The following is a 27,109-nucleotide window of genomic DNA, read 5'->3' on the forward strand; positions in this document are numbered from 1 at the left end:
GTGTGGGCATGGGGGGTGGGCAACAGGGAGAAGGCAGGTATTGAAGACCTGGGGGAAAGTTCACAGCTGGGTGATCATAACCCTGGGTCACATCAGGTTCTGCAAGCACTGGACACCCCTCACCCACAGCCAGGCTCAGCCATCCATGCTCTCTGTGCCAAGTCTCTGAAGCCTGCCTGAGACTACCTCATCCACAGAACTCCGCCTGGACTGCTCTTGGGGTCCCGAGCACATTCTCCCTGGTTCTGTCTTCTTCCAGGCCAGCTCATTAGAGGTCAGGGGAGCCACTGGACATTAAAGATGAGGTCCTTGTAGGTAGGTGGAGGAGTGTTCCAGATGCAACAGGAGACCACATGGCCTGCCATAGCATTCTGGGGAGATTGCCATTGTCTCACTGGTGTTCAAGATGTGACTTTGTTGCTGTGTGGCCCTAGGCGGGTTTGGTCCCTCTCTGGACTTCAGCATCCCTATCTGAAGAAGAAGGGGTCTGAGCTATAGTGAGGAGAGGCCCCTTGAGCAGTCTGAGCTTCAGCCTGTGGAAGAAAGTGAGATGGGCCTGTGCCAGCTGCTGAATGATTGCCACAGCCTGGCTGTGGACTTGAATGTGCTCTGCCTGGATGCCTGGCCAGGCCATAGGATGCTCTGTGTTTACATGTGAACTTCTCACCCCAGAGGCTCCTTGCCAAGAGGATGGGATCATCCTTGTTTTGAAGGTGTGGGAGTTTCACATCCAGAGAGGTTTTCTCTTGGACCCAATGTCCCATAGCAGTGAGAAGCTGGGATTCTACCCAGTGGACCAGTTCCTAAGCACAGCCCCTCACACGGTCTTCTGATGAGACCCTGCCTGCTCCCACTCATGCCTGGTGGTCTTCCTCCCATACCATGTCAGCTGTTTCTCTGGTGGTCACCTGAGCTGGTCACTAAATCTTCACATGTGCTGAATAGCCCCCAAACCTGGACACTGGTGACCACTTCCTGTTACCTTCTTGCCAGATCCAGTCCCAGGAAACTTAAGTCAGAACCCTCTAGGAAATTCCCTCCCCTGGGAGGCCACGCCAGAGTCCTCCATAGGCTCACAAAGGGCCAGTGGCACAGCCATGTGGCCTGTGCTGGTCCTCACCCACCAGGCCTGCCTCTACCTTTGGTTGGAGCACCAGGTATTCACCCTGTCTAGGGCCAGACCTCAAGCTCTGCTGGACCTTGACTTCTTTACCTGAGGACTTCTTCTGTGTCAGGCTGCGCCTGCCCAGGCACCCATGCCCCAGATGACTTGCTCCATCCCACTGAAGGCAGCTGCACAGGATAGGAAACTTGGTCTGTTTTGGCCCCTGCTCTATCTCCCCACCCAGAATGCCCTAGGACACAGAAGGGACTCATGAACTACATTCAGGGTGACTGGGCAGCTCGCATCCCACTCTGGACCCTGTTTTGCCTGTTGAAAATGAGGACATGGTGCCAGTGTCTTCCTGGTCTGATATCTGTGGACTCCGCCTCTATGAGGTCTCAGACACAGTCCTCTGCCCAGGTGCATGAAGCCCATCTCCCTCACATATGAGATGGACAGGTGGCAAATCAGGACATGTGCCTTTCAACCATGGGCTGTGACCTTGAACTCCACAGGAATCAGAGTGGAAAGGAAAAAGGCCATGTTTGACCCTCCTGCTGGCTGGAAAAGAAGAGGGCCACAGGGGACCAGTGTCCTGTGACTTCTTCTCCATGGGGAGGGTAATGAGCGAAGATAAACATATCCCATCAAACACGGGACTCCACAGGGTCCTCCCAGGGAGGGGACACACAGGTGACACAAAATGACAAGTTCAGGGCAAAGAGGCCCATGTCAGGACCACTGTGCTGCCTTGGTTGCTAGCTCAGAGCTTTTCTCATGCATCCCTATGCCCTAAAACACCAGGGGCCTGGCCCCTCCCACCTCCTCTCCCTTGCTGGGGTTGACAAAGGGGCTCCTCCCTTTGGAAGCCCTGGGGCCTTGTTAGGGACTACTGAGTCTTCTAGCCAGTGTCTCCTGCCTGCTAGGGGCCTGGGATTATGCTGGCACACATCTGACCACCGCATGTGTGTACCTGTATGTGTGTGTGTGAGTGAGTGTGTGTGCATGTGTGCGCACAAGGGACCTCAAAAGAGAGGGCAGGACCTGAAAAGTGAGGGATAAGGGGCACAGAGCAGGAGCAGTATCCATGGGTACTGGCCAGGGGCGAGGTCCGGGCCACCTCCTGTTCTTCATCAGGGAGTAAAACTCATCCTATAAGACCTTCTTCAAGGCCCTCTTCTTATAATGGAAGGGAGCCCCATCCTTCCTGTGCAGAAACCAGGCCCACTGATAACGCAGATGGCTGCACACAGTCCAGATAACACCTATGCGTAACAGAAAAGCACAAAGTAGTCTACAACAAAACTAGCTGTGGCATGCTTGTAATGCCAGCTACTCAGGAGGGGAGGCAGAAGGATTTCAAATTTGAAGTTAGCCCCAGGAAAGTTAATGAGACCCTATCTCAAAAACAAAATAAAAACAAAAGGACTGGGGGCCTGGCTCAAGTGACAGGGCACCTGCTTAGCACATGAGTCCCTGGCATTGCAACAGCACAAAACAACAAAATCCCCAACCCCATGTATTTCTTTAGACACAATGGCAGTGCCCAGCTGAGGACCATTGCCCTGGGATGGGGCTGTCACTCTGGCTTGTTATCCTCCTGCCTATCTGCTCCTAGTACTGGGTTCAGCACAGAGTAGATGCTCAGTAAATACCAAGTGAATGAACGACTCGGAATGAATTCAGTTCTGAGTGAGATGTGCTGATGGTGTCATGGATGGAATGAGGCTGTCACCAGGCCCCTGTGAGCCACAAGGCACCTGGGTAGACAGACAACAGAGGACACACGAATGAGTCTTTGGTTGGTGTCTCTGCCCTCCCCGCCACAGCTCTCCATGCACTGCCAGGGGCTGCCCTCAGCTTCTGTCTCCCCCTTGGCACCCTGTTCAGCGTCTGGAACAGAGTGGGTGCTCAATAAATACCCGTTGAATTTAATGCATTTCAATTCAACCAACATTTATTGAGCGCCCACTGTGTTGAGTGTCACAATCCTGCCTTCCTTGGCGTGCTACCGACTGGGTGCCGACTCTAGAGAGTGGAAGCTGTGTGCAAATGGAACCGGTGCCGATGGGCTCACGCTCTGAGACTCAAAAGAACCATGAGAAAAAGGATGGATAATTGCTCCCCTCCCTCTCTGAACTGCTCATGAGGCTGGCAGACCTAGGCAAGACCGGCAGCCTGGGTCCTCACTGCTATTTCTGGGTGCACAGGGAGCGAGATGAAGTTATCAGGATGGAAATAAAGGTAAAGTTACAAGGTGGGCCTCCTGCCTAGAAGATCTGATGTCAAGACACCAGAGAAAGTGAGGCAGAATGCAGTTGTGACTGCAGGCATGTAGCAAGTGTCCGGGGGCTAGGACTCACACACAGTTTATGCACCGGGTAGTTACCTCCCCAGCTACATCACGGGCACCTGCATGGAGCAGGCTTATTCCCATCTGAGCCATGGGCACTGCTTGCTATGGAATGCAACAGAAGGGGTGGAGCTGACAAACCAGCCCTTGCAGCTGTGGGAGTGCCCAACTGAAAGGACTGACCCAGCCTTGCAGGACCAGTCACGCTCAGGTGCCCCTGGGAAGGCATCTGCAGAAGAGGAAGTGGTGCAGGAGGTGAAGGCTGCACGCACAGGTCTCACTGCACAGCAGTGTCAGAGGGAGGGCCGGAAAGGCAGCTGTCTGCAGTCCAGGCTTCTTCCCACATTGTGCCCCTTCCTCGGTCCTGGGTCACAGGAAGGCCACAAACTATAGTTTGTGAGAGAGGGGAACAGGGATTGATGGGGGCAGTAGTTGGCTTCCCAGGGGGAGTCAGGGAAAGGGATGAGCCTGGAACCAGACCTGCCTGCCCCCCAGCAGGGGAAGGACGGGAAACTAGAAAACATGACCTGAGACCGTCAGACATTCAGTTTTGGCCTCAGGGCTAATGCTTGGATGCTAAGACACCATGTAAGTCAGGGCAGGCTGCAGAGCAGCTCCTGAGCTGTGCAGAGAGAACTCCACCTCCCAAACTCACATGCATGACAGGCAGGAAGGTCTGTCGCCAGACACAGCCCTGGCCACAGGCTGGCACGGCACCTCCTGGAGCAAGGGTCCCTGGGACAGACAGAGGGCTGAGGACTCTGAGCAGCCTGCCCTCAGCACACAGGGACCTTCACCACCTCCTTACCCTGCCTGTGTGGGGGAAGGGCGTGCTTCAAGAGTCCAGCCCCTGGGATTGTTCTGTCTGTCTTCCCATGCCACGTGGACCCTGTGCACGTGCTCTGAGACCCTGAGGACAGTCCAGGCACCAGAGAATGCAGGTCCCAAAGAGAACACTACACCTTTCTTTGTTTCCAGTTATTGTTTAACACGTCCTGATTCCAATGTGTTGCTCTCTCCCTCCCACACGGAGCACTTTCCACTAGCATTGGTCAGACAGCGCAGTTCCAATTTGGGAGGAAGGTGAGGCGAGGATGATACATGTCTGTTTACTGAGCAGCTACTGTCAGTCAGCCAGGGCGCTAGGTGCAAGCCCAGGGTCACACAGCTGCTCACAGGTGAGCCTGGATTTGAACTAGGGTCTGTCTTACTGCAAAGCCAGGAGCGCTCCTCTGCTTTCTTGCACCTCATTCAGCCCTGTGTCCTCCGTTTCCCACTTCAGCCCTGGCCACAGAAAACAGCCCTGCCCAAGCTCAGACCCGAGGCTGCCTCCAGGAGACCTGATGAGTCTCACTACAGCTCGCTGTTGGCTTCTGTCTGTGATATACAGCATCTTGCAAACGACATGACCGGGAGTTTCCTCTATGTTTGAAAGTCACTCCCAATTCAGCCTTCACGACACCCCCCAGGTCAGGCAGATATCAACTTTGTCTCCTGTAAAGTATGAGGCGATAATGTCTGGGACTCACCAGTGCCTTGTTCAGGATGTCACAGGAGACAGGGAAAGTGCCATGTCACCACCTCCAGGTCTGGACTTGCCCCCTGGACCATGCCCACATCTGCTCTGGAGGGAGATGGATCCTAAGAGCCGTCTTTCTAAAATTACCCAGGAGCCCCTGTAGCTTTCTTGCAGCCCTTAGAAGTGTCACTAGGAGGCTCGGCGCTGGGCCACAGTGGGCACACTGTCTAATTAAGGCAACGCAAAGGCTCTGCTTGCCATCTGGTTTGCCTTACATTTGCTTTTATATTTTTCACCAAGCAAGGTTGGGATGTGGGAGATGGCTCAGGTGTGGCCCCTGCACTGGAGGCCTTCCACGCGTGTCATGGCTCCTGGCTCAGAAGAACCACTCACGTGAGCAGAAGTTGTCTCCTTGGATTGTTTGGAGAGGATCTCGCTCGGTCCCACTACTGAGGGACAGAGACTGGCTGTCCAGGTCTGGAGAGTTCGTCCTTGTGTCTGTGTCTCCCTTGAGAAGCAGCCAGGTGGTCTTCTGCAGAGGGACAAAAAGTCATGTGAACATTGAGGTCATTGTGATAGTGAAACAGTTCACTAGAACCTTCTATTTGCTTCTTTCTTCTAACCCACAAGCCAACTCCATGGTGAGAAAATTCAATACGTGAGAAGTCCAGGTTTTAATACAAATCCCAGCATTTAGGGATTTCATCTTGCCCCCTCCCCCACCTTCTCCAGGCAGGGAAAAGGCATTACCCCATTTCACAGACAAGGAAACTGAGGCTCAGGGAGGCCTGGGGCCCAAGTGGCTTCACTGAGGAGAACAAGGTGAACTGGCCCAAGTCCAGCATGGGCTCTTTCCCCTCATCTACCTGCCTTCCTCAAAGACAAGTGCGGGGCCTTGACTGGAGAGGCATGGAGGAGCTCAGCCTATGGGCCAAACTCTGCCCACCGTCCTGTTTTTGTAAGAAAAGCATGGAACACACCTGGGGACCCTGCTCACTCTCACGTCCTCTCTGGCTGCTTTCACAGAGCCGTGTGACCGTGTCAGAGAGCTATGGACAGGATCCCCTAAGATGTTCACCCTCTTAGATAGCATCTGGTAAACGTGTTCCCAAAGACTCACCCCAAATGCCTCAGAGCACACCTGGGTTTATTTCCCTTTCACTGTTCACATCTCCTCAGTTTTAGACCCACGACCAGGCCACATAATGCAGACCAGGCTGTGGCAGAACATGGGCTCATCCTCAACATAGGAAGGAGGCTGAGAGCACAGCTCCTACTTATGATCCTGCAGGATCCCAAGGATCAGAGGAAGAGGAGGAGCTGGAGACCAAGCTGGAGAAGCCACCGCCCAGGACAGGGCTGCACTAAGTAAGAACTACTTCCTCAATTACCTTCCTGCTGTCCTGGTCGAAACTTCCGTCCTCCCCATCCAGTCGCCTTGAGGCTGGAAGGAAAAGTCAGTGTGTCAAGGCCGTACACCTCGTGGTCTGCGTTTCCTGCTTACATTATGCTCAGTAAGGGAGAACAAGAAAAGATCAACTGTATGAGTGTCTTTTAAGGGCTAGGAGCAAGAAAAGCTGGAGCAGGCCTGGGGCGGAGTAGGGGGAATGCCATGAATGTGAATGGCTCCTGGGGTCACAGCCCAGTTTGTGGGTGCAGCCTTTGAGCATGAATGGCTCCCAGAGGAGAGGGCCTGGTGGTAGACATGAGCCCTAAGGGCGAATGGAGGTACAGCAGTGACTCCTCCTTCAGTTCTAGCCATCCGTGGAGTCCTGTTTTAAGGTATAACCTCTTGGTATTTGAAGGACTCACTTTCTACCTTGCAAGTGGGACACTGAGGGAACAGAGGGTCTCAACCACAGAGGCCTCAGTGCCAGACATGAGCTAGGTACCTTACATCCATCACTGCCTCCCGTGCCAAATCCTGCAGGGAGGGGACTTCACACCATTTCACACATTGAGAGACAGAGGCTCAAGGAGGGCCTTGTCCAAGGTCGCAGACTAGTGGTGGGGGTTGGGAACAGCGGCTGACATGAACCCAAGCACAGAGTCCCAAGTCCCTCCCCGTCTGTCCACCCTGAGGTCTGCAACTGCATTTTTTTGTGGGTGAGTTATACCACTGAGAAAAGTTCATGGAAAACAGTAAAGAAGTGACAAATACACCCTGGGATGAGCCCAGTGAAGCAGAGCAAGCGAGCAAGGGTCAGTTTACCATGGATGCTATCTGCAGCATTGGTGGGAGTTGTCACCTAGCCAGGCTGACATGACTTCCAAATGAGACTGAGCAACAAAACCCCACAGGCACCCTGCCATGCCTCAGCATCAAGTCAGTGCAGAGAGCGCCCTCCTACACCATGCACCCGCCCACATGCAGCAATTATGTGAGAACCCTTGCTCCTTTCACAGCCTACCACAGAGCCAGGGACCATAGAGGACATGGTGGCAGCTGCTTACAGGCAGCCTGTGATGGGCTCAGCCTTATCAGTCTTTTACAGCACCCTGCCTTCTGCACCACCAAGGACAAGCCTGACACTAGGTCAGAGAGCTTGGACACTGGGGACTGGACTATAGGACATTGACAAGATAGGGCCAAAATTGAAGACTGGGCACTTCCGTTCTGGCTGTGGGGATATTTCCTTACTCCTGATGACTGTCCATTTCTCCCTCCTCAGGAAAGAAAGATTTTCTAGGCAAAAATAAAAATCCCTGCTCTCTCTACTCCCAAAGATGAGTTAATGGTGAACCTGATGAGGAGGCTGTGATGGAGAGACTGAAGGTGGGGAGCATGCAGGCAGACACAGGCCAGCAGTAGGGTCCTCCGTGTGCCCAGACAATGGTCATGCCCCAGTGCATCAGCCTTGACCCTGGCAGCTGACCAGCAAGGCCCAGGGATGAGCAGACCAGTAGTGAGTGGGAGCTCTGATAGTACTGTCACTGTCCATGCTGGAGGAGGCCCCTGGGGCTGAGTCTGATAGTGAAAACAAGTAAGCCACTTTCCTGAAAGCAAGAAGTTCAGAAAATGGATGAAAATGCTTAGAATAGTCTACTACGACAACACAGCTGAGCAGCTCTGGCCCAGGGCTCTTCAGGATGTGAAATCCTAGCCCTAGAGCTCAGGCCGTGGGATCTGTGGGGACCTGGATTCCAGGACCTCACACAGCCGTGGAGGGCTGGCTGGTCAGACATGTTCTGGTGGACAGAAACCTCAGATTCAAGCACAGCTGCCATCTGCTGAGAAGGGTGTTCTGCCAGACTTAGCAAGTTCCCTCTGCAAACACTGCCAGCACATCAGGGCTGCAGTCAACCAGGGTACAGCCACGGGCTTCTCAGAGCCAAGGTCACAAGCTGCAAAGCTGCCATCATTCATCTGGGAACTAAGAGCTTTGCACGAAAATGTAGGAAACTGGTATTGTGTATTATTGGTGAGTTGATGCCTCAGTTTCCTGATCTGAGAAACAGGCAAGTAATACCCACTCCTCCAAGTCCTAAAGACCAAATGAGATAATGCATGCAAATCTTGGAGCAATGGGGAGGCCAGCTTACAGACTTGAAGTTATGAACAAATAAGGGGCTGATTCTGAAGTTCATTTGTAGTATGCTGTTTGGGTCTCAGGAAAAGAAAGATTGATTCAGGACAATCAGATAAAGAGAGTTTAGTGTGTCTTTTGTGTCACACAGAGCTCGGGAATGCTTTGCCCTGAGGAACCCTCTTGGGAAAGGCTCACTTCCTACTTCCTGTATCCCTTGGGAGTCTTGTTAGAGGCATCACAATGAAAGTGAGAGTCTAGTTTCCCTTCTGGCTTGAACTCAGGACCTCATGTGTGCTAGGAAGGCGCTCTACTACCTGAGAGACTCCACCAGCCTCTAATTTTCTTTCTGGATACAGATCAGCCCAGCCTTTCCTGCTTCCCATACTCTGTCTTATAATTTTTCATACCTGGACATTCATGAATGCATCTATGTACCCCTTTAACAAGTCATTTATTCTTTTCTATTCACTTATTTACTTATTCTTTTAGCTTCCCAGCCACCCATCCATACACACATCTACCCATCTACCATCCATCCATCCTTCTATCCACCCACCCATCCATCCATCCATCTATCCAGCCACTCATCCATCAATCTACCCACACACCCATCTATCCACTCACCTATCCACCCATCCACACACCAGTCCATCCATCCATCTATCCATTAGCTCACACACCCACCCATCCACATATCCATACATCTTTCTAACCATCTAACTTGTTCATCTATCCAGCTGTTCCCTTATTCCCTCAGCCACCTATCCATTCATGCTTTTCTTTGCCCACCTCAATCCATTCCTTTGCCCACTGGTGCCTCCATTCATCCCTGCATCCTTTTCTCCACCTACTCCTCTCTTCATGTACTCTCTGTTTTCCATTTAACCCTTCAGCCTTTGTCTCCCTCCCTTCACTGAGTGTTCATCTGCACTGTCCCAAGTATGGGAAGGCAGGAAACCTCAGACATGACCCTGGTCTTCAGAGGCTCACAGATCAGGAAAGTGGAGGAGTACAGAGGTTTTAGAAGGTTTCTGGACGTGTAACAAGCGCCTTGATGGGGGAGCAAGGTCAGCACAGAGGTGCTCCCCAAGACTCGCATGTGATGAGCTCTTGCTGAATTCCCACTCCCAGGGCAGACCCTGTACCACGGTGTGGATAAACACTTGCCAAGGGTGTTAAGGGTTATAGTAAATGTGTGGACCTCACTCACACTCGAGGAGGCTTGAGGTCCGAGTGAGGCTGCACAGCTGGCAGCCCTGAAGCCCGAGCTCACTCACTTCATTCCCCCTGGAAGATGTGTTACTTAGGGGACTCACGGATGCATCACCCCAGCTCTGCTTGCTATAACTTGTACACAAATCTACTTCCCCACTGAGCAGCTGACAGGAGACACCTTAAAGCCAAGGCCACATGTGTTCAGTACCTCCCATGGTGACCTGCACATGGTGAGTGATCAGAGTTAGTGGACAGGTGGACCCAGCATAGCTGATCCAGGGCTTCCAATACAGACCCTGCCAATTCCTGCTTGGTGGCACCAACACACTGATGGCTCTGATCTCTGGACTCCCTCGCTGATGTCCAGGGGGCTGGCAGGGCTGTGGGGGTCACTCTAGTCACTGTTCTGGGGGCCATCCAACCCCTGTGACCACCCAATCAGGTGGTTTCAGCTGTGGTCTAGCTCTCTGCCTCCAGGGCAGACACATTTTTGCAATGTCTGCAGTGCCGTCCAAGTGGGAAGGAGCTTTTGGGAAGACAGGATCTTCCCAAAAGACAGGATCTCCTCAGGCCACATGGAGGAGATCCCATGGGCTCTGCAGGAGATCTGGTTTCCCTCTAGCCTGTAGACTGGGATTCTGAGAACAGACCCACTAGGGTCGTTTCTCTTATTCTCCCCAGAATGACCCCTATCTGTACAGTTCAAACCAAGTTGGAATTACTTGAGAGGGAAAGAGAATGAAGTGTGTGTGTGTGTGTGTGTGTGTGTGTGTGTGTGCTGTGCAAACCTGGGCAAGTCCACTACACTCTCAGCTGCATGGAACCAGGGCCATGTGTAGTCACCATGTTTCCCCAGCCTTGGGACAGAGCCAAGCACATAGTGGGCGCTGGAGAAGTATTCTTTGGAAAAATGAATGAATGAAAGTCACTTAAATCCTTTAGCACTTGGCTTCCTGTCAGTGTGGAGAATGACTCCCGCTCACTGGCTGACGGCAGGACCGACAATAACTCAGGAGGAAAAGGAGTAGAGCCAACGCCTCCGACTCCTCCTCCTCCTCCTCCTCTCCCTCCCACCTTCCCTCTCTCAGAGCGAGAGGGTTTAGCATGTCCTCCAGATACCCAAGGGCAGCTCCTTCTGAGGCCTGGCATGCTTCTGTCCCAGGGCCCTCTGAGGAAAGGCTGACGTCCCAACCGCCATGTCCCTTGGGAGCCTCTGCCCATTGGAAGTGTGAGGTCTGGAGTGTTCTCTGTGGACACAGAGTCTGTCTGGCTCGGTGAGCCAAAGTGAGACTTGACCAGAGAGACAACAAAGGACAAATATCTGTTTCCAATCAGGGACGGAAGAGCCAGTGATCAACACACACCAGTGGGGACACTGGTGTCTCACTTGGTGGGAGGCTTTGGGAAGGTAGGTGGTTGATGTGCATCCTTGCTGGTCTGACAGTGGCTGGAGAGCAGGGGCCATGGGAGGAGCCACCTCCTGCCTCCCAGGCCAGAGCAGCTCCCTCCTGTTCATCTGACTCACATTTACTTAGAATCAAACAGCAAACCTGGCAAAATATCAACGCCACCCTGCACCTGGATGGTCAGACTTCCTGGGAAATTTTGGGGAGAGTGTTATTTTGTTCTTGTGTATTCCTCTCAAACAGTCTAAACACTGGCACTGCTTCCTTCCATTGAGTGACTCAACCTCCACAAAGTCCCCACTATGGGCCAAACATCATTTTCCAGAAACTTCCTAAAAACCCTACAACCTCATTTTCTGGAGGAGATGGACCCTGAGGAAGGAAATATTTGCTCCCTGTGATGTGGCTAGTCACAGAAGGAAATGTGGTTAGATACTGTGAGTCCCAATGGAGAGCTGCACCTGAACTGAGAACCTTCCAGAACCTTTGATCCCTAGTGGCTGCCACAGCCCCTGTGCTGCTCTGTCTGCCTTCTGCCAGACACACATCTGTTCCTGATGGTACAGGGAGGCTCCTGTTCTGTCCCTTTCTTGCCATTTCCCACTAATTTCCTTTTGCTTCCTTTCTTCTCTTCTTTTTGAAAAAAAGCCAATAAATAATAGCCACGTAGAGTTGGAAGTAATGCAGAAATATTGTCAGGCCCTAAATGCTGTGATCGGAGCAGGTGACATAGGTATGAGTCAGGCAAACCCTGGTGTGAGCAGCAGCCTGGCAGATGGCTGGCTACTTCACCACCCGGCTGTAGCTCCCTCATCTGTACTGATCCAGCCTTCCCAGGTGCCAGGAGTGAGCAAGCTGTCATTTACCCAGTGCCTGGCAGCAGCCACACATTACCTGGCTGCTTTGTGGACACTAGTTAAACTCATCCAGGCCCAGTGTCAACCCCTGGGCCCGGAGCCTAGTCATCCTCACAGCCAGACTCATTTCCCCAATGCAGGAACAGGACTCGAGCATCAGAAAAGAGTAATACTAATTAAAAAAAAGAAACCAGTAATCTCCAATGACCTTGGGAGTTGAAAAGTAAACATTAGTTAAAGATTGATTTTTTTTAACTTGTTGAATATATTATCTTAAGCTAATTAAACCATTGAGTAATTCCACATCATCCTGGGGTCTGTTTCAGGCAGGTTCTGGGATGAAAGCAATGCTGGTCCTGCCTGGACAGTGCCCTGCACTCTCCTTCAAGAGACCAGGTGGTCAGGCTGCCTGGATGGAGCATGGCTGCACCTGGGCCTCAAACACACACATGCACACACACAAGTACCCCCTTCCCACAGGGGTATGATCTACACAGATGGGGAAAGCTTGCAAAAACGAAACACCTCAGATGCTTGTACTGAAAACCAAACACATCCTAATACATCCATCATTTTCCAAGGCCGACCTAAGGGAGCCAGGCCAGGGAGAGTAGCTATCCCGTGCTAAAGCTCCAGTTTAAGGTCCCCCGCTCCGTTATGCACAATTTACAAGGCCCGCTGGTATTCACTTCATGACAGTTTTACTCATGTTTAGCCCCACACCATGGTCAAATGCCTGGCAGAGAGGAAGTGAGTGCTCTGTAAGATCTAGTTTATAAAAGAACGTAACAAAATTCTGGAAGGAATTACCTTGCCTTCTGGAAGGCAGTTACCTTGCCTTTAGGTAGAAGAGCAGTTTGCATCCACAGTAGAAAGATGGTCGCTGGTGACAGTAAAGTCCCATCTCCCTGAGAGGGTTTGGTGACAGAGCTTTGGTTGGATGCTCTGACTCAGATCTGGCCCTGCCCACAGCTACTGAGCAATTTCACAGGCTGCCCCTTCCTCAGGGCTGACCCCTCCTGCGTTGCTGCGTTCAGCACACAGCTAAGGCGCCAGTCTGAGACGCTTCGCTAATGGTGCTTAATAGTGGGCTCTGTAAGTCAGTCTCAGTCCTGGGCTCCCCAGAGCACAGAGCATGCAGCCTTCCACACAGCCTGTCCAGCACTACACCATGAGGGTCACTTAAAGGGATGCTTCTTCCTCTGGGTGGGTCTCAGTCCCCCTGCCCGCACATACACCTGTAACACGAAGGAGCAGGTCTGGGCAATGTCACAGGGCCCTGAGTCTAACTCCCCCTCCCTGCCCCTGTCTCTTGGAGAAGATGCTCTCTGTTCCTCTGGCTGAGACTCGTTCTCTGGGAACCCAAGACTTAATTTGCCTCTTTCCTTTGGGGACAAGGTAGAAATGCACAAAGCACAGGGCCTATTGCCACCATGGAGGAAATAAAAAACCAACACACGCAACACACGTAACTAGATCACCGATTCGTCAGCTGGGCACAGCAAGCAGTTTAGCAGAATTCCACCCAAAGGCTCCATCCAGTTACCGGTGTGGATGCCTCTGGACAAGAGCTCTGCTGTGTGAACCTCTCCCTCCATCTCTAGCAAGATGCCTGCCATGTGCACTACTGCCCTTTTCAGTGTAGAATGTGTCTCCAATTCAGCATTCCAGAGGGCTTTGCACCCAGCCAGGGAGAAGGGCAGGGCGGAGGGGAAGAAACAGAGGCTCAGCACCCTGAGGCAATATAGCCTCAATCACCAGAGATTCTGAGTTCGACTCCCTCTGACTCCTGCTCCATGCCTTGAGCAATCTGCTCTTTGTGCACTTGTCCCAGGTGGACTCATGTGGTCAGGAGACAGGGTCAGAGGGCCAAAAATCTCCAGCCTGTATGTGCTGTTGCAAGAACCCCGCTAACTGAAGGCAAGGACCTGACTTCTCGCTAAGGTGTAAATCATCGGTTCTATGTTGTTTGGTATTCCAAAGACCAAGCCTGAATTAGGATGTGGAGCTGGAAGCCCCTGTCCCTCTCCATCTTGGCTGGGGCCCATTTAGCAGCTTCCCTCACAGTAGCATCATCGAAGCCACCAGAACCAGGCTCTTGGTTGTAGACCTTGTCCCAAGATCATCTGCCATGCATTAGCCTCAGGTCTGAAACATACATAAGTGTCCCTCCACTGTCTCTTAGGAAAATGGGCCCCTCAGGAGCCCCAAGTGAGCATGCATTTAACAATCAGACAGCAGAGCCTCCTGGGGCCTCTGCCCCACAATCAGGACACAGCAAAGGCGCATGCAGAAGCGAGCGGGTGTGGCAGGCATGCAGGAAAACCACGGGCAGACTCCAACTGTACCATGCTGTTTGTAGATAGGGGGCTTCCTATAGATGTTATCTTTTACGCCAGTGTCTGGGGAAGAAGGAGAGAGAAGGAGAGAGGTGAGGGTAAGCAGGTAAGCACATGTCATGGGCTCTGCCCCACTGCTTTGGCAGCACCAACAGTCACCCAGATTTACAGCCACCAGAAAGGCTCGGGCACCCGGCAGGTGGCTGATGCTGAAGCCCACACCTCTATCAAGCACCCCCACTCCAGAGCCACCCCCAATCTGCAGGAGATGGGGAGAGAGACAGGTAGTCAGGGAAGGTGGCAAGCAAGAACCTCGGGACCACCAGGGTATAGCTAGCTCAGAAAGCCCCCTTTCTCCATCCTCTTCCCAAGAGGACAAAATGTCCCGCTGGTGTTTGTGGGGCTTTGGGAGAACCTCAAACACACATTAGTTTGGGGGATATGCAAACCCACTGATGAGTTTTAAAAAGCTCAAGGTTTGGGGGAGCAGTGAAGAGGCTTGGCAGATCACAGGACACCTGCTGAGTCAAGGCAGCTGAGGCACCTGCTCTGACACCTCAGGTGTGGCCAGACATCGTCAGGGTCGACAGAGAGCCAGGGCCTACCTGGGACATGGAAGTGGCGCGGCGCCTGCTGGTAGGTGGAGGAAGGAGGCCTGCTGTCCGACAGCACTGAGAGACTGGGGGTGCTGCGCCCACTTTCGCTACCTCCAGATGGAAGGGCAGAGATGGCACGTGAGAGGAGGGAAAAGCAGAGCAAACTATTTCAAGCAAAGGAGCTGGGCTCCCATGAGTCCTGACTCTCCTTCCTGCAGGAGATCCAAGCCTTTGGTCCAGGGATGGGGGGACTGTGGACCTCAGAGATTTTTCTAGACTGGGCCCCATGACTTGTTAATCCAACCTTGAGTGGAACCTGCTTGGTGGCCTTGGAAAAGAGCAGTGGTGCCAAGGATCAAGAATATGTTAGTGCATGAGGGGTGCACCTGGGGTGGGTCCTGGTATGCACACTCTGCTGGGGTCATGCCAGGGTGAGCACACCCTGTCAGCTCACCTAAACCAGGGCCCACTCCCCAGTGTCCTTGCGTATAAGCTACGCCTGCCTCCCAGATTGTCCTGTGTATAAACTAGGCCTGCTTCCCCTATTGTCCCTGTGTATAGACTAGGCCTGCTTCCCTGATTGTTTTTGTATATAAACTAGGCTTGCCTCCCAGGCTGTCCCTGTGTATAAACTAGGCCAGCCTCCCTGATTGCTCACTTTCTTCAAGCATCCACGAATTAGTCATCTGAACAGGCTAGAATGGATCAAGCACTTCCTTCAAAGCCTGAGTAGAATTTTGCCAGCTCCAGCATGGCAGGTGGTCCTCAGTCTTCGTTAATTCTGGCCTGACTTCTCACCTCCTGTGGAGCTGTGGCTTCTGCTTAGGAGGAGGTTGGATCATCAAGTCACAGGTGGACAGAGACAGAGAGCTGCAGGTGGACGCCCCTGCCCCTTACTCAGGAATGACTGATGAGCAGAATGCAATGGACACTGGACATTTGATGAGGAGGAATGCAGCTTGTAGTGAGATAGCCCCAGGACACATGTCACCTCTCCTGTTAACCTCAGGAGCCCTACTGACCCGATAGCAGATCAGGGAAGGAAGGGGCACTGGACTTGAGAACCTCCCCACAGAGTAGCAGGCCAAGCAGTAGGAACCTCCAGTGTCCTCACCACGAAACAGAAGCCAGGCCTGGAAGTGGACCTGCCATAGACTGGAGGGAGCTGGACAGACAGGCTTGGTGGGAACTTGTGCCTGGTGGGATGAGCCATGGCTTCTCAGATGTTTAGAGGGGCCAAAGACCAAAGGGACCTGAAGCCCAGCCATGGTGGACCTGGTGACCCTTTAGGCCTACTTCACACCTGCCCTCAAGGGCCTCTAACACGGACCACTGAGTTCTGCCACCTTGGTCAGTCCTTGCCTGAGACACCACCACTAACCTCCTCCATCCCCTGCCCCACAAGCCAGAGGCTTCCCCAGGCTGCCCACTGGCCTGGGCTCTGCCTCGTCTGCCAAGCCTTGAGGAGGGCACAGCCACTGAAGCCTTTCCCTCTGCACTGGTGCTGCTGTTCCCGTGCAGCTGACAACACACGTGGCTGACCTGGACCCCACAGTGTGTCCACAGCAGCCGTGCAGGGTGGGCACTTCTGGTGCCACCTGCTGTGGAGGTTAAGGAGCCATGTTTTGTGAGCCAGGCTCACTTGGTGCTATGAGGTTGGCTTCCTCCCTGGGCCTTGGAGGTAAAGACCCCAGGCCATTGATGCCACCTGAGGGCCTGACTGGGGGTGACAATGGCAGACAAAGAGGCCTCTTCTGGTGAGGCTCATTGCTCCTCCTGGAGGGGGTCACAAACAGGGGGGCTTTTGATATTCTTCCTTCTGGGAGAGCCCTGTGCGTGGATGGGCAACTCAGGAGACTGCTCTGTCTTCTATTTAATGTAAACAAGTGTTTAATTTTAGGATATTTTAAAGTAATTATAGAGGGTCACTATCGACCCAACCCAGCTTCCATGCAGTACTGAAATTTGAACTCAGGGCCTTGTGCTTCCAGGCAGGCATTCTATCACTTGAGCCACGCCCCCAGCCCTTTTGTGCTGTAGTTATTTTCAGATGGGGCTTGTGGTTTTTTTTTTTTTTTGCCTGGGCTGGTCTCAGACTGTGATCTTCTTCTTTACGTATCCCTCATAACGGATTACAGGCATGAGTGCCCCTGTCCAGCCCTCCATCCCTAACTTCTGACATCCCTCCGGTGCCTGGGTTTCATCGTGCTGCCTCAACACCACACTTTATCTGGATTTCAGCTGTTTTCCCCTAACGTGCTCTTTCTGTCTCAGGATAGCACAGTACACTGGTTGTCACATGTCTTTAGCTCCTTTCTGCTATGACAGGGCAGGGGTTTTGCAGAATGTCCTTCAGCTGCGACTTGTCTGATATTTTCCCTGCATGGATCTGGGGAGAAGGCACACAGATGTCGGCCATCCTCGTCCATGGCAGTCAGTACCTGCTGTCTGCAGGATGCTGTGCTGCTGCTGATGGCTGGGTAGGGGTAGCACTTGCTAGGACCCACCACTGCAGAGCTGCTCTTTTCCTATAATTGTCCCCTCTTTGAGGGCCACCGTGTACAGCCCACACTTGGCCATGGGACCCAGGATCCCATGCAGTACTTGGAGTTCTTCTGTGTGGGAGGCTTCTCTCTTCTCCCCCACGTATTTTTGTGTTGGTCCAATCCTTTCTTTGCTCCAGTGTTGGCTCGAGGACATCATGTCACAATTAGTTTTACAATCCCATGTGACATTGTTCATTTCGGACTCCAGTGGCTCTGGTTTTGTCCTTGGTGGGCTTCAGCTGGCTCTGGTTGAACTTTCTCAAGGTCACCAAAGCAAGTCTGACTCACAGCCAGGGCCTTTGAGGATGATTACCAAGACAAGGGCAGGTTTCCACGTGGTGCCACCTCCTATCTGAGTCATCGACTCCAGCCTCTGTGAGGTTGAGGGCTTGCAGGTTAGAGTCCCATTTTAGAGCCGAGGGAGGGGACGCTTACCAAGATGAAGAGCAACTAAGGACATAATGTTGTGGGGGAGGTGGACCTTGATCCTGGCTCCACATCTGAGACCCTTTGTCTCCCTTTCCTTTTCGTGGCCGTGTGGAGTGGGAAGGCTCAGTAGTCAGCAGGCTTTGGCTGCCTGGACAAGTGGCTTCAGCAGCACTGAGTCCCTTGGAACCTCATGTCTGTCTGTCCTGATGCCTGATCTTTAATAGGTGAGAGACAGGCTTAAACTTTAACCACCCCATGAGACACACCAGAGACTGAAATTCACGCTAACATGCAAATGATTGCCACCAGCAGTGGGTCTTGGTGGAGGTTGGTCCTGGGCCCTGAGATAAAGGGGGAATATGTATCTAGGCTGGGTGGGAAGAGGGGAGAGAAGTGAGGGGTCCTGCCAGCTTCTGGCCAGGCTGGGAGAGTGTTGGCTGGGGTGAGGGCATTGTCCAACAGGAAGTGTCCACTGAGCAGAGCCAAAGACCTGAAGATGCCCCAGGAAGGAGTGGGAAGGGCTTTCCTAGAGTCGGAAGATGCCAGCCTGTGTCAGCTGGGAGGCAGGCATCTGAGTGCCCCAGCTTGCTCTAGCACAGCCTCCAAGATGGTCCACCAGCACCCCAGGTGACTCATGGGCGAGGGACTGGGGAGGAAGCCTGTTCCTGGGCTCTGCTTTGGGCTCTTGACCAGACACTTCTTTCTGGGCCTTGTTCTCCTCTGGGGCAAGTTCTGGGAAGAGCTGGATGCTCCCAAGTCACTGACAGCCATGGAAGCCAGGAGAGGCAGAGCTGTGAGCTGGGCTCCCCATACCAATCCCATCAAGAAGGGCAGAGGTTTTCCTCTGATTTCTGAGCAAAGGGTACTGGTGGCCAAACCAGAGTAAGGACTAGCACCAAGTCACAGTGCCCTGTCCCCCCTACAGGGATGGTGCCTCCTGACCCTGTGGTGGGCTGGCCTGAGGTCTTCTGAACCATGTTTTGGTGGATGGGTGGGGCCTCTGAGTTTTCTTCCCTAGGGGATGGGAGGAAGGGGCTGTTTGCCTTCCCCTCCCTCCCTGGCTCTCTCTCCTGGACTGAGCATGGGAGCTGCCTTCTGGTTGCTCCCAGAAAGAGCACTGTAGACTGTGCTACTGCTCAGGGGCAGCCCTCAGCCCAGGTCTCATCTGACCTTTCTCCACCCTGGAGTGGTAAAAATTCAAGGGTGGAGACTCAGGAATGGGCCAAGGAGGAGAGTTGCCAGGTCAGGTCTGGTCCCAGTCCCCACATAGGCTGCCTGGGGAGTAAGGAGAATGCTGCAAAGACAGCCAGTGTCTACACCTGCCCTTGCTTCTGACCACAGCCTGACCACAGCAGGGCCAGCCTGCTGTGGAAAGCCAAGGAAAGCCAAGGTCCAGGGCCCTCTGACAAGGACGGAGCAGTGGCATTGACCTGGGAGACCTGTGGCTTGTCCGAGTTCAGGATTCACTCGGATTTTGAGAATGGCCCTCTCTTTGCTACTCCCACGGATACATGTGATAAGGCCTTAGCCACTGTCCCCCAGTTCTGGGGATGTGCCACCATGGGTACATTTTTCTCTCAGGACTCAACCCTGACCAGAGACCAGGAGCTGCAGGGCCAGACTCAGGAAGGGGCAAGGAAGGTGGGACCCGTGTCCAGGAGTCTTCTCAGTGGACTAAGGGTGAAGCGAGCAGTGAGGGCACAGGTAAGAGAACGGACCCATCTGCTGGCCATTGATGCTGGGAGCAGCCAGCTGCATCTGCCCCACCGTCCACTCCCTGATAAGACTGTCAGAGACTTCCCACCCCTTGGTGGTAAGGACAGGAAACTTAGCCTGTCACTGGGATTGAAGAGGACCTCATCACCACACCCTCCAATGCCTTGGGAATCTTTTGTGGTGTCTCCATCATCTGAGCTGTGTAACAAAAATGCTGCAAATGGGACTCTTTAACAATGGGCACTGATTTCCTCATACTTCAAGGCCAAAAGTTGCACATTGAGGCCCAGCTGGGTGGGGTTTCTGTGTGGCCTCTCTTCCGGGCTTGTTGATGGCCTCTGTCCCCATACTGCCTTTCCTCTGTGGTGCAGGGAGAGAAGCCCAGGACCTCTTCCTCTTCTTACAAGACCACCATTTTTAGTGGATGTGGGGTCCACCCTGTGACTTCACTTAACCTTGACCACCTTCATACACAGTCACGTGGGGACTAGGACTTCATGTGATCTGGCAGTGTGTACCACTCAGACCTTCACATAGAGGAAAACATGAGGTGGCCATTCCTGTTGGGGTTCATGTGTGTGTGTCCATGCAGAGACATGGAGGTGGCTGGCTCTGTGTCCTTGGAAGAGCTAAGGGTTGGAGCCATCTAGGCAAGTCCTGGCCCTGCCACCTGGAGGCCATGGGCATCATGGCCTGCTCTACCCAGCTTCTGGTCTTGTAGTCCCTTTCCTACCAGCACTCATGCCCCGGGGCTGACATGGAAATGAGGATGCAATGACTTGGATGAGGCTCTGAGCCCAGAGCCAGGCTCAGCGTCTAAGCCCGCTCCCTCCAACTGTCCTGCATGACAAGTCACCTGCACTGTCCTTCCAGGAACACAGACACACCAACAGGAACAGAGCAGACGCACAAGACACACACAGCACAGGTGTCAGACAGAGGGTTCCGGAAGCCATGCGGCGACAGGGGATGGGCACCCCCCCCACCCGCAGCACTGTGTGCCTTACCTCGGAAGTAGGGGATGTAATGATGTCTGAACACGGATGTAGGGCTTGGGTGTTGGGACAGGGACAGGCAGCTACTGGTACCAACACTTGCAGTACCAGCTGCGGGCGACAGAGAGCAATCAGTAACCCTGGGCTCCCCGACCACAAAGCCACCAAATATTCCTAGTCCCCACTGCTCTAGGAACATTTGTGCCTCCTTTCTCTAGGAATACATGTCTTTTAGGTGAATGAGGGTCATCACTGGGCTGTGCTCCACTCTCCTCCAGGGGTGGAGAGGAGGCCCTGCCTCTGAGCCCAGTCAGGGCTGCTGAGAGCCCTGCCTGTCGCTCACTTTTGAGGTGTCATTGGAATCAAGGTCAGATGGAGGGCAGCTGCCAGAAGTCAGAAAGTGGTCTGTCACTGACATCCTCACAGGCTTGCCACCCTGGACACAAATTGTGGGTCTCCGGGGTTTACCTGGGGCTAAGCAGTCAATAGCCAGGCCATCCATGTTACCTGATATTTAACAGCCAAGTCACAAGGGACCTCAGGAGAAGGGTTCAGTAAGTCACCACTGCCCACTCATTGACTTTCTCTCCTGCTCACCCACTCACTGATTCACTTGCTCGCTCATTTACTCACTCACATACTTGCTCATTCACTCACTCATTCATTCACTCACACATATTCGCTCACTTACACACTCACTCGCTTACTCACATACTCACACACTCACTCACTTGATCACACACTCGCTCACTCACACACTCAGTCACTCATTCACTCACTCACTCACATACTCGCTCTCTTCCCCACTCCCCCACTTTCTAACCCTTACTCAGCAGGATACTGGCACATTGCAAGGAGTCAATGAAAATGACTTTGCAAATGAATGAGTTTAGATTTTTCCATGAAGTTTGCAAATTAAGAGCTGCAGTTCATGATGTGAAAATGGGGTCATGCACAGCTGGCCAAGAAGGAAGCAGCTTGGAAAAGTCCCCCAGAAAGGCAGCATGTGTGTGCATCGTCCCCGTGGCTTTGACTTCCTCTGGGGGTGGGGAGTTGAGGGGTTCCAAAGCCAAGGGAGAGCAATGCACAGCTGGGTGCAGGCAGGGATGAGCTGGCGGTAAAAAGGACCCTGCACAGGCCTCTCTCCTGGCTGGGAGGGACATGGTGGGGCTTCTCACCAATTTTCCCGTGAGGACCCTGTCTCAGGGATGACCCTCCAAGCAAATGCATATTCTGACTTCATTTTTTGGCCACAGACTTTTTTCCCACTGCTCCAGTCTTCCCAGCCCCATGTGGGCCAGGAGCAGGCTGAGTTCTGGCTGCCTGCGTTTGTTGCTCTTACCGCTCAACAGCTCCACTTTGACACGTGAGCTTGTTCTATATACTCAGTGTGTGTTCCCAGGAAGTGCGCTTCACAGGTGGCTCCTCTAATCTATGGGTAACCAGCTGCCCCAGTCCCCCAGGCATGAGGCGGTCCTTTTCTTATGTCACTAAGTGGCTGTGCTGTGCATTGCCTGCCCACTGGCAATGCCACCCCCTTCTACCATCTTTCTGGTTTCATAAAGAAGCCGCTTTAAATCAGCAGAAGTACAGCTTCATCAGATGTCAAAGGAACTAGGGGGGCAAGTACCTGGACGGCTGTAGTGCTGGGGTGACCGTGAGGTCGGGGTGTAGCGCCCAAGGCTGACGGAGCCGGCAGAGCTGGGGCTGGAGGTCCGGCACTGCTTGTAGGACCGGTCATCCTGGTCCCCCTGGGTGAGAAGACACAGCCAGTGAACACCCGAGCAGGAGCACTACCCACCCCTGACCACCCCCTCAATGTTTGCCCTCCTGACTCCAGGGGCTGACACCACGTCGCCTCAGATGGAATCCCCAGCCCCTGCGGCACATGTGTCAAGGCCAGGTGGGACATGGCCACAGTGCTGACATGCCTCTTAGGCCTGAGCACGGTTCCTGTGTCCGTCAGGTGCCTTTCAGGTGTGCCTCCTGTGGCTGGGGCATTGGGGGTGGCAGAGGCACCTGGCTCCACTTGCATCTTCTTGTCCCTCCTGCCTGACACTCCTTGGCATGCAAAGCCACTACAATATAGTTTGAGAGCCACTGAACTGCCCCCAGTTCCCACGGGGGTCCCTCCATGGGAGCTAGGGGCTCCACACGCTCTGAGGCACCTTCAGAAGGAGGCAGGTGCGCCCTGGAGCCCTGAAACCCAAATGACAAGACCCAGAAACACTGACAGTAGAGCCCCTATAGGATCAAGGAAGGGGGCTGCTGGGAGTGGTCGGAGCAGCAGCATGGGATGACATGGCACCATGGCACCGGGGGAGCAGCCAGGTGACCTGGGTAGTGCCACGCCTGTCCAGCCTCCCTCTGAGGGGTGGATACTGCTGCTTCACCCCTTGTGGCACTGCTGGGATAGGCTGGGGTCTGGTCTGGTGTTTGTGGCTGCCCTGGCCTGCATCCCTCAGCGATGCTGACCCTACAGCTTGCCTGCATGCCCACCTCCATACCGTCCCAGGTCATTTTCCTAGCTGTGTTTCTCTGGCGTCAGAGGTTGTCCCACCTCAGCTCTGGCATTCCCTCCTGGACCAGTTGGACCCCTGTTGTCCCTCTACCTCAGAGCATCCTCTGAACAGCCCACCTGCTGTCCTGCACTTTACGGTGTCCTGTCTCCTGGCCCTGCCTGGATTTGGGGGTTACTGGCTATAGTGGGTTGAGAAACCTGGCACCAGGCTGTCACTTGCACGTTGTGTCGGGCACATCTGGATCCAGGGTCTGATGCCCAACTTTAACTGGCTATAATCATGGCATGCCCTGCCTAGTGCACAGCAGTGACAGGGATAACATGGAAACTTTCCTCCCCAGTCCCGAGTGCTATTTCCAAGGGGACAGTGAAGGAAGCCAAGTGGAGGAACCAGACAGGGGCTCTGCAGGAGGGTCTGATTCTGAAGCTACAGGAAGCGAGGGGAAGGCTTTGGCCTGGGGAGATGAGCCATGTCTGCCTGGGACCACCCCTGAGGGCTGTATTGGGAAACCCCACTGAGGATGGGGTGGGAAGGAAGCAGGCAGTCTCAGTGATGGCAGCTGAAGTCCTGGCTACAGTGACCATCGGACCAGAATCCAGCAGGCTGTGCATCCTCTCAGTGACACAGGTGTCCAGCCTGGGATCATAGCCTTAGAGAGAGTTTTGCAGTGAGGCCAGCCTCTTTCTAAGATGGGGTTCTGTCTTGGGCAGAGCCTAATCTCATCTCTGATTGGGGCCAGCTAACATCCTCCTGTGGAGGACCCCTGGACAGGGAATGAGCTGGTACAAGAATGCCTGACTCGGCACTCAAGATGGCCAACAGCCACTGTGGTTTAGTGACTTAAGGAGTAACCACGATGGGAGAGGCCAGCGGATAGTGTCTCTGGGCAAGTGGCCTAGAGTGAGGGGCCAGGGAGCCCAGGAGTGAATCGCCATCCAACTAGAATCTTCCTCTGACTTTCTATAGCTGTGACCCTGGAAAAGTTATTTGAGTTCCCGTGCCTCAATCTCTCCATTGGTATAAAGTGGGAGGCATTAGAGAAGTTACCTGTGGGAGCTGTCATGGGGTAAAGGAGCTCCTAAGTATCAAATGCTCCCAACAGTGCTGAGCACAGAGCATTCGAGGGTATCTGTGGCTACTGTTCTTCCTCCTGCCTGCCATGACGTCACTCTCGCGCTGCCTGGCTCTACAGTGACTAGGGACCTATCGTAGCTGTCTCTGTCACTGATTCATAGTGAGGCAGAGGAAAAATTCCCGTGTTGCTCATAAGGAAGGTGACTTGATAGAAACACTTTCACGGTGCCCATCCTTTGAGGCCTGGATGCTTCCTGTATGCCCTGCTCAGGGCTGTGAAGTAGACTTGAGCTGACCCAGGGTAGCCACAACCCAGGCCAGGATCTGCTTAGTGACTCCCGTGTCCCAGGTGTCATGGTGGTGGGTGGGGAGACACACAGGGAAGCATGCAGAGGAGATCTGATTACAAAGACGACCAGCACCACAGCAGGCGCCCAGCTCTGGAGGCCAGTCTAGGTCACAGCCAGGGCCCTGGAGGCCCTTTGGTGCTGCACTGGTTGTCTTTATAACCTAGCGGGCAGGTGGGCAGGTGGGTAGGTGGGCAGGTGGCAGCACTGAGAACACACAGGGCACAGGCACGGAGTGGGTTACCTCAGTCGGCGTTGGCGAGAGCAACTGAGGCAACTGTGGACACAACACACAGAGTGGACGGTTAGCGTGGTGCCAGGGGTCACTTTGAGGTGAAGGGCATTTGGGTTAATGTGTAGGAGACATGGAAGCCTACATTCTTGTGGTGCACCTGAGCCCCACACAGGAAGGAACCCCCACCACAAGAGACACAATGCAGGCCCTCAAGACTTCTTGGTGGAGAAAGTTGGGGCCATCCAGACAAAGGGGCCCTTGGGAGTATGTTTGGTGCCTCTGAGCCTGCTGCCTTCTCCAACCAGCCCACCCGCTATCCCCACAGCTCTCCGTGGAAACCTAGTTTTCCAAAGACACTTGGCAGTTCAGGGCACAGGGTCCCCTTGGCTTTCTCTAGAAAGGAGGAAGAGGAGCTGGCAGAAAGAGGGTGACTGGGGGCCTCAGGGTAGGTGAGGTCTGGCTCTGTTGGTGGGCCCTGGGCTGGAGGAGAGGCTGCTGGCCTTCCCCAGAGATAGGCCAGGTGATCACCACCAGCTACCTGCAGAAGTGGAACTCGGCCCAGGAGGCAGCCTAGGGCCAAAAACCAGCACCATCTTGGGGTCTGGACGAGGCTTAGGGAAGAGAATGTAGGTCCCCACATAGCCAGAGAAGGCACCCAGTTCACAGGAAAAATGGAATTTTAGCATATGATACAGCCCCAGCTGGAGGCCCTGAAACCCTGCTCAAGTGGGAGGTGGCAAGGGCAAAGGTCTCAGGTGAGGCTATGGAGGCCAGGGCAGAACCCATTCGGGCTGTCCTCTGGCTGCTCTCCCAGGGAAAGTGCATTGCTAGGAAGCACACCTGCTGAGGTTTCTCCAACACACCTGGACAGGTGGATGGAGGCTGTGTTCCTTGTATGTCAGAAGTAAGTAAGTGCTCTCACTTACTTCCCTCCTCAGGATGAAGGGAACTGTGTCTGCCCACCTTCCCACATCAGTGGGCGACTAAGGCTCAGAGAGGTGACACAGGTCCCCATGCAACTGGTTAGTGGCTTTTCCCTCTGCTGGATCTCTCCTTTGTGACAAGCCACTCTTCTACTGTCCAGCACCAAGGCTACATAGGCATCGTCTCTACCACCCACAGTGGACACTCACAGTGACCATCGCCAGCTGAGGTGAGAGGGGGTGAAGGCCACACACAGGGAGCAGCGACCAGAGTCAGGCCACTTGGGCCCACATAAGCCATAGCTGTGCCTCACTCAGTCTTGGTGCCCTCACTTGCTCCTGGGGACAATACTTCCCAAGGTGCTGGGCTGTCATACGTGGGTGGACATGAAAACCCAGCTCAATGGCAGATCGAGAATGGGGCAAGAGAGGACAGCAGTGGTGATGCAGTCAGCCCTCTGTGGCCTACCTGAGGAGGGTGTGAAGGATTTCTGACCCTGAGTTTGTCCTGGGCCTGGGAGGAGGTGGACTCCCTGGTTGAACACCTCTGTCCTGGGACAGCCTGGCCTTGCCCCTGCTGAGGCAGGGACTGTAGGGCCGAGTGGGTAAGGTAATTCCAAGCCACATGCACAGCCCTCCTCCCACTGCCCCACCCTCTGAGGGACAGGTCCTAGCATCGGGAACCATCCATGGTTCCCACGTGCGCTGTCATTTGGGAGTGTGGCCCCAGGTCCACTTGTACTCCATGCCACACTCTGTTCATGAGCTTGGTGACATCGTGACTGTGAGTGCAGGAGGAGGGTGTCAACAGCCCAGACCCTCACACATCACCTCAGCTCACACTGGCCCATCACAGCATAGCTTCCCGAGGCCCCAAAACAACACAAGTTCTGCAGTCAGGAACGTATCCCAGGACTCAGAATAGAGCAGGGACTTGAACCCAGCTCTCTAAACTTGAATCCCGTGTCCTGGAGGAAGAGTAAAGGAAATAGGTAGCAGGTGGTCTTCAGGGGAGAAAGGCTGCATTTGGGTCTCAGAGGGATCAAAGCCAAGTCTCTCCTCTCTGTCCTTCTCCCAGTGTCCACTGCAGACCAGTGGGATGCTGCAAATCACACTCTGCTGGGTGCATAGTGGGTGGGTACACCTCAGGACACCTTCACCTTCTACCCCCTCCTCAGGTCCACACGCATCAGGAGGGTCACCTGTTGTCCCTGAGCTCTTCCCCTTCTCCCCAAGTGGCCCTCAAAGCTTGCAGGTGTGCCCAGCAGCTGTGACCTGAGAAGGGCCAGCTGGGCCTCCTGGCACCATCACATATGCATGACACCTTGGGGGTCTCAGGCCTCACTCCTAACGAGGCCCTGCAGAAGTCCCAGAATGAGGAATTCCAACCAAGGGAAACAAG

At 53.8% G+C, this 27,109-nt stretch overlaps 1 protein-coding gene across 11 annotated transcripts in view; it reads right to left on the reverse strand.

The window, feature by feature from the left end:
• Window positions 1-27,109, reverse strand: part of Ablim2 (actin binding LIM protein family member 2) — a 139,685-nt gene that overhangs the window by 25,340 nt on the left and 87,236 nt on the right. For 4 of the 11 annotated variants that reach the window (XR_012435883.1, XR_012435882.1, XM_074042686.1 and 1 more), the window contains 7 exons: window positions 24,794-24,826; window positions 22,237-22,357; window positions 20,619-20,717; window positions 14,930-15,031; window positions 14,334-14,387; window positions 6,369-6,421; window positions 5,371-5,509 (listed from right to left, as the gene is read on the reverse strand). Coding sequence is in view for 4 of the 11 variants with exons in the window: in XM_074042686.1 (XP_073898787.1) it covers window positions 5,371-5,509; window positions 6,369-6,421; window positions 14,334-14,387; window positions 14,930-15,031; window positions 20,619-20,717; window positions 22,237-22,357; window positions 24,794-24,826 (601 nt within the window). In the remaining 7 variants the exon portion in view is untranslated. Of the gene's footprint in view, window positions 1-5,353; window positions 5,510-6,368; window positions 6,422-14,333; window positions 14,388-14,929; window positions 15,032-20,618; window positions 20,718-22,236; window positions 22,358-24,793; window positions 24,827-27,109 lie in introns of those variants that run through there. The other 7 variants (XR_012435888.1, XR_012435886.1, XR_012435884.1 and 4 more) reach the window with 6 other exon arrangements.

The sequence above is a fragment of the Castor canadensis genome, chromosome 9 (genome assembly GCF_047511655.1).
Source record: "Castor canadensis chromosome 9, mCasCan1.hap1v2, whole genome shotgun sequence".
In the NCBI taxonomy this organism is placed as follows: domain Eukaryota; kingdom Metazoa; phylum Chordata; class Mammalia; order Rodentia; family Castoridae; genus Castor; species Castor canadensis.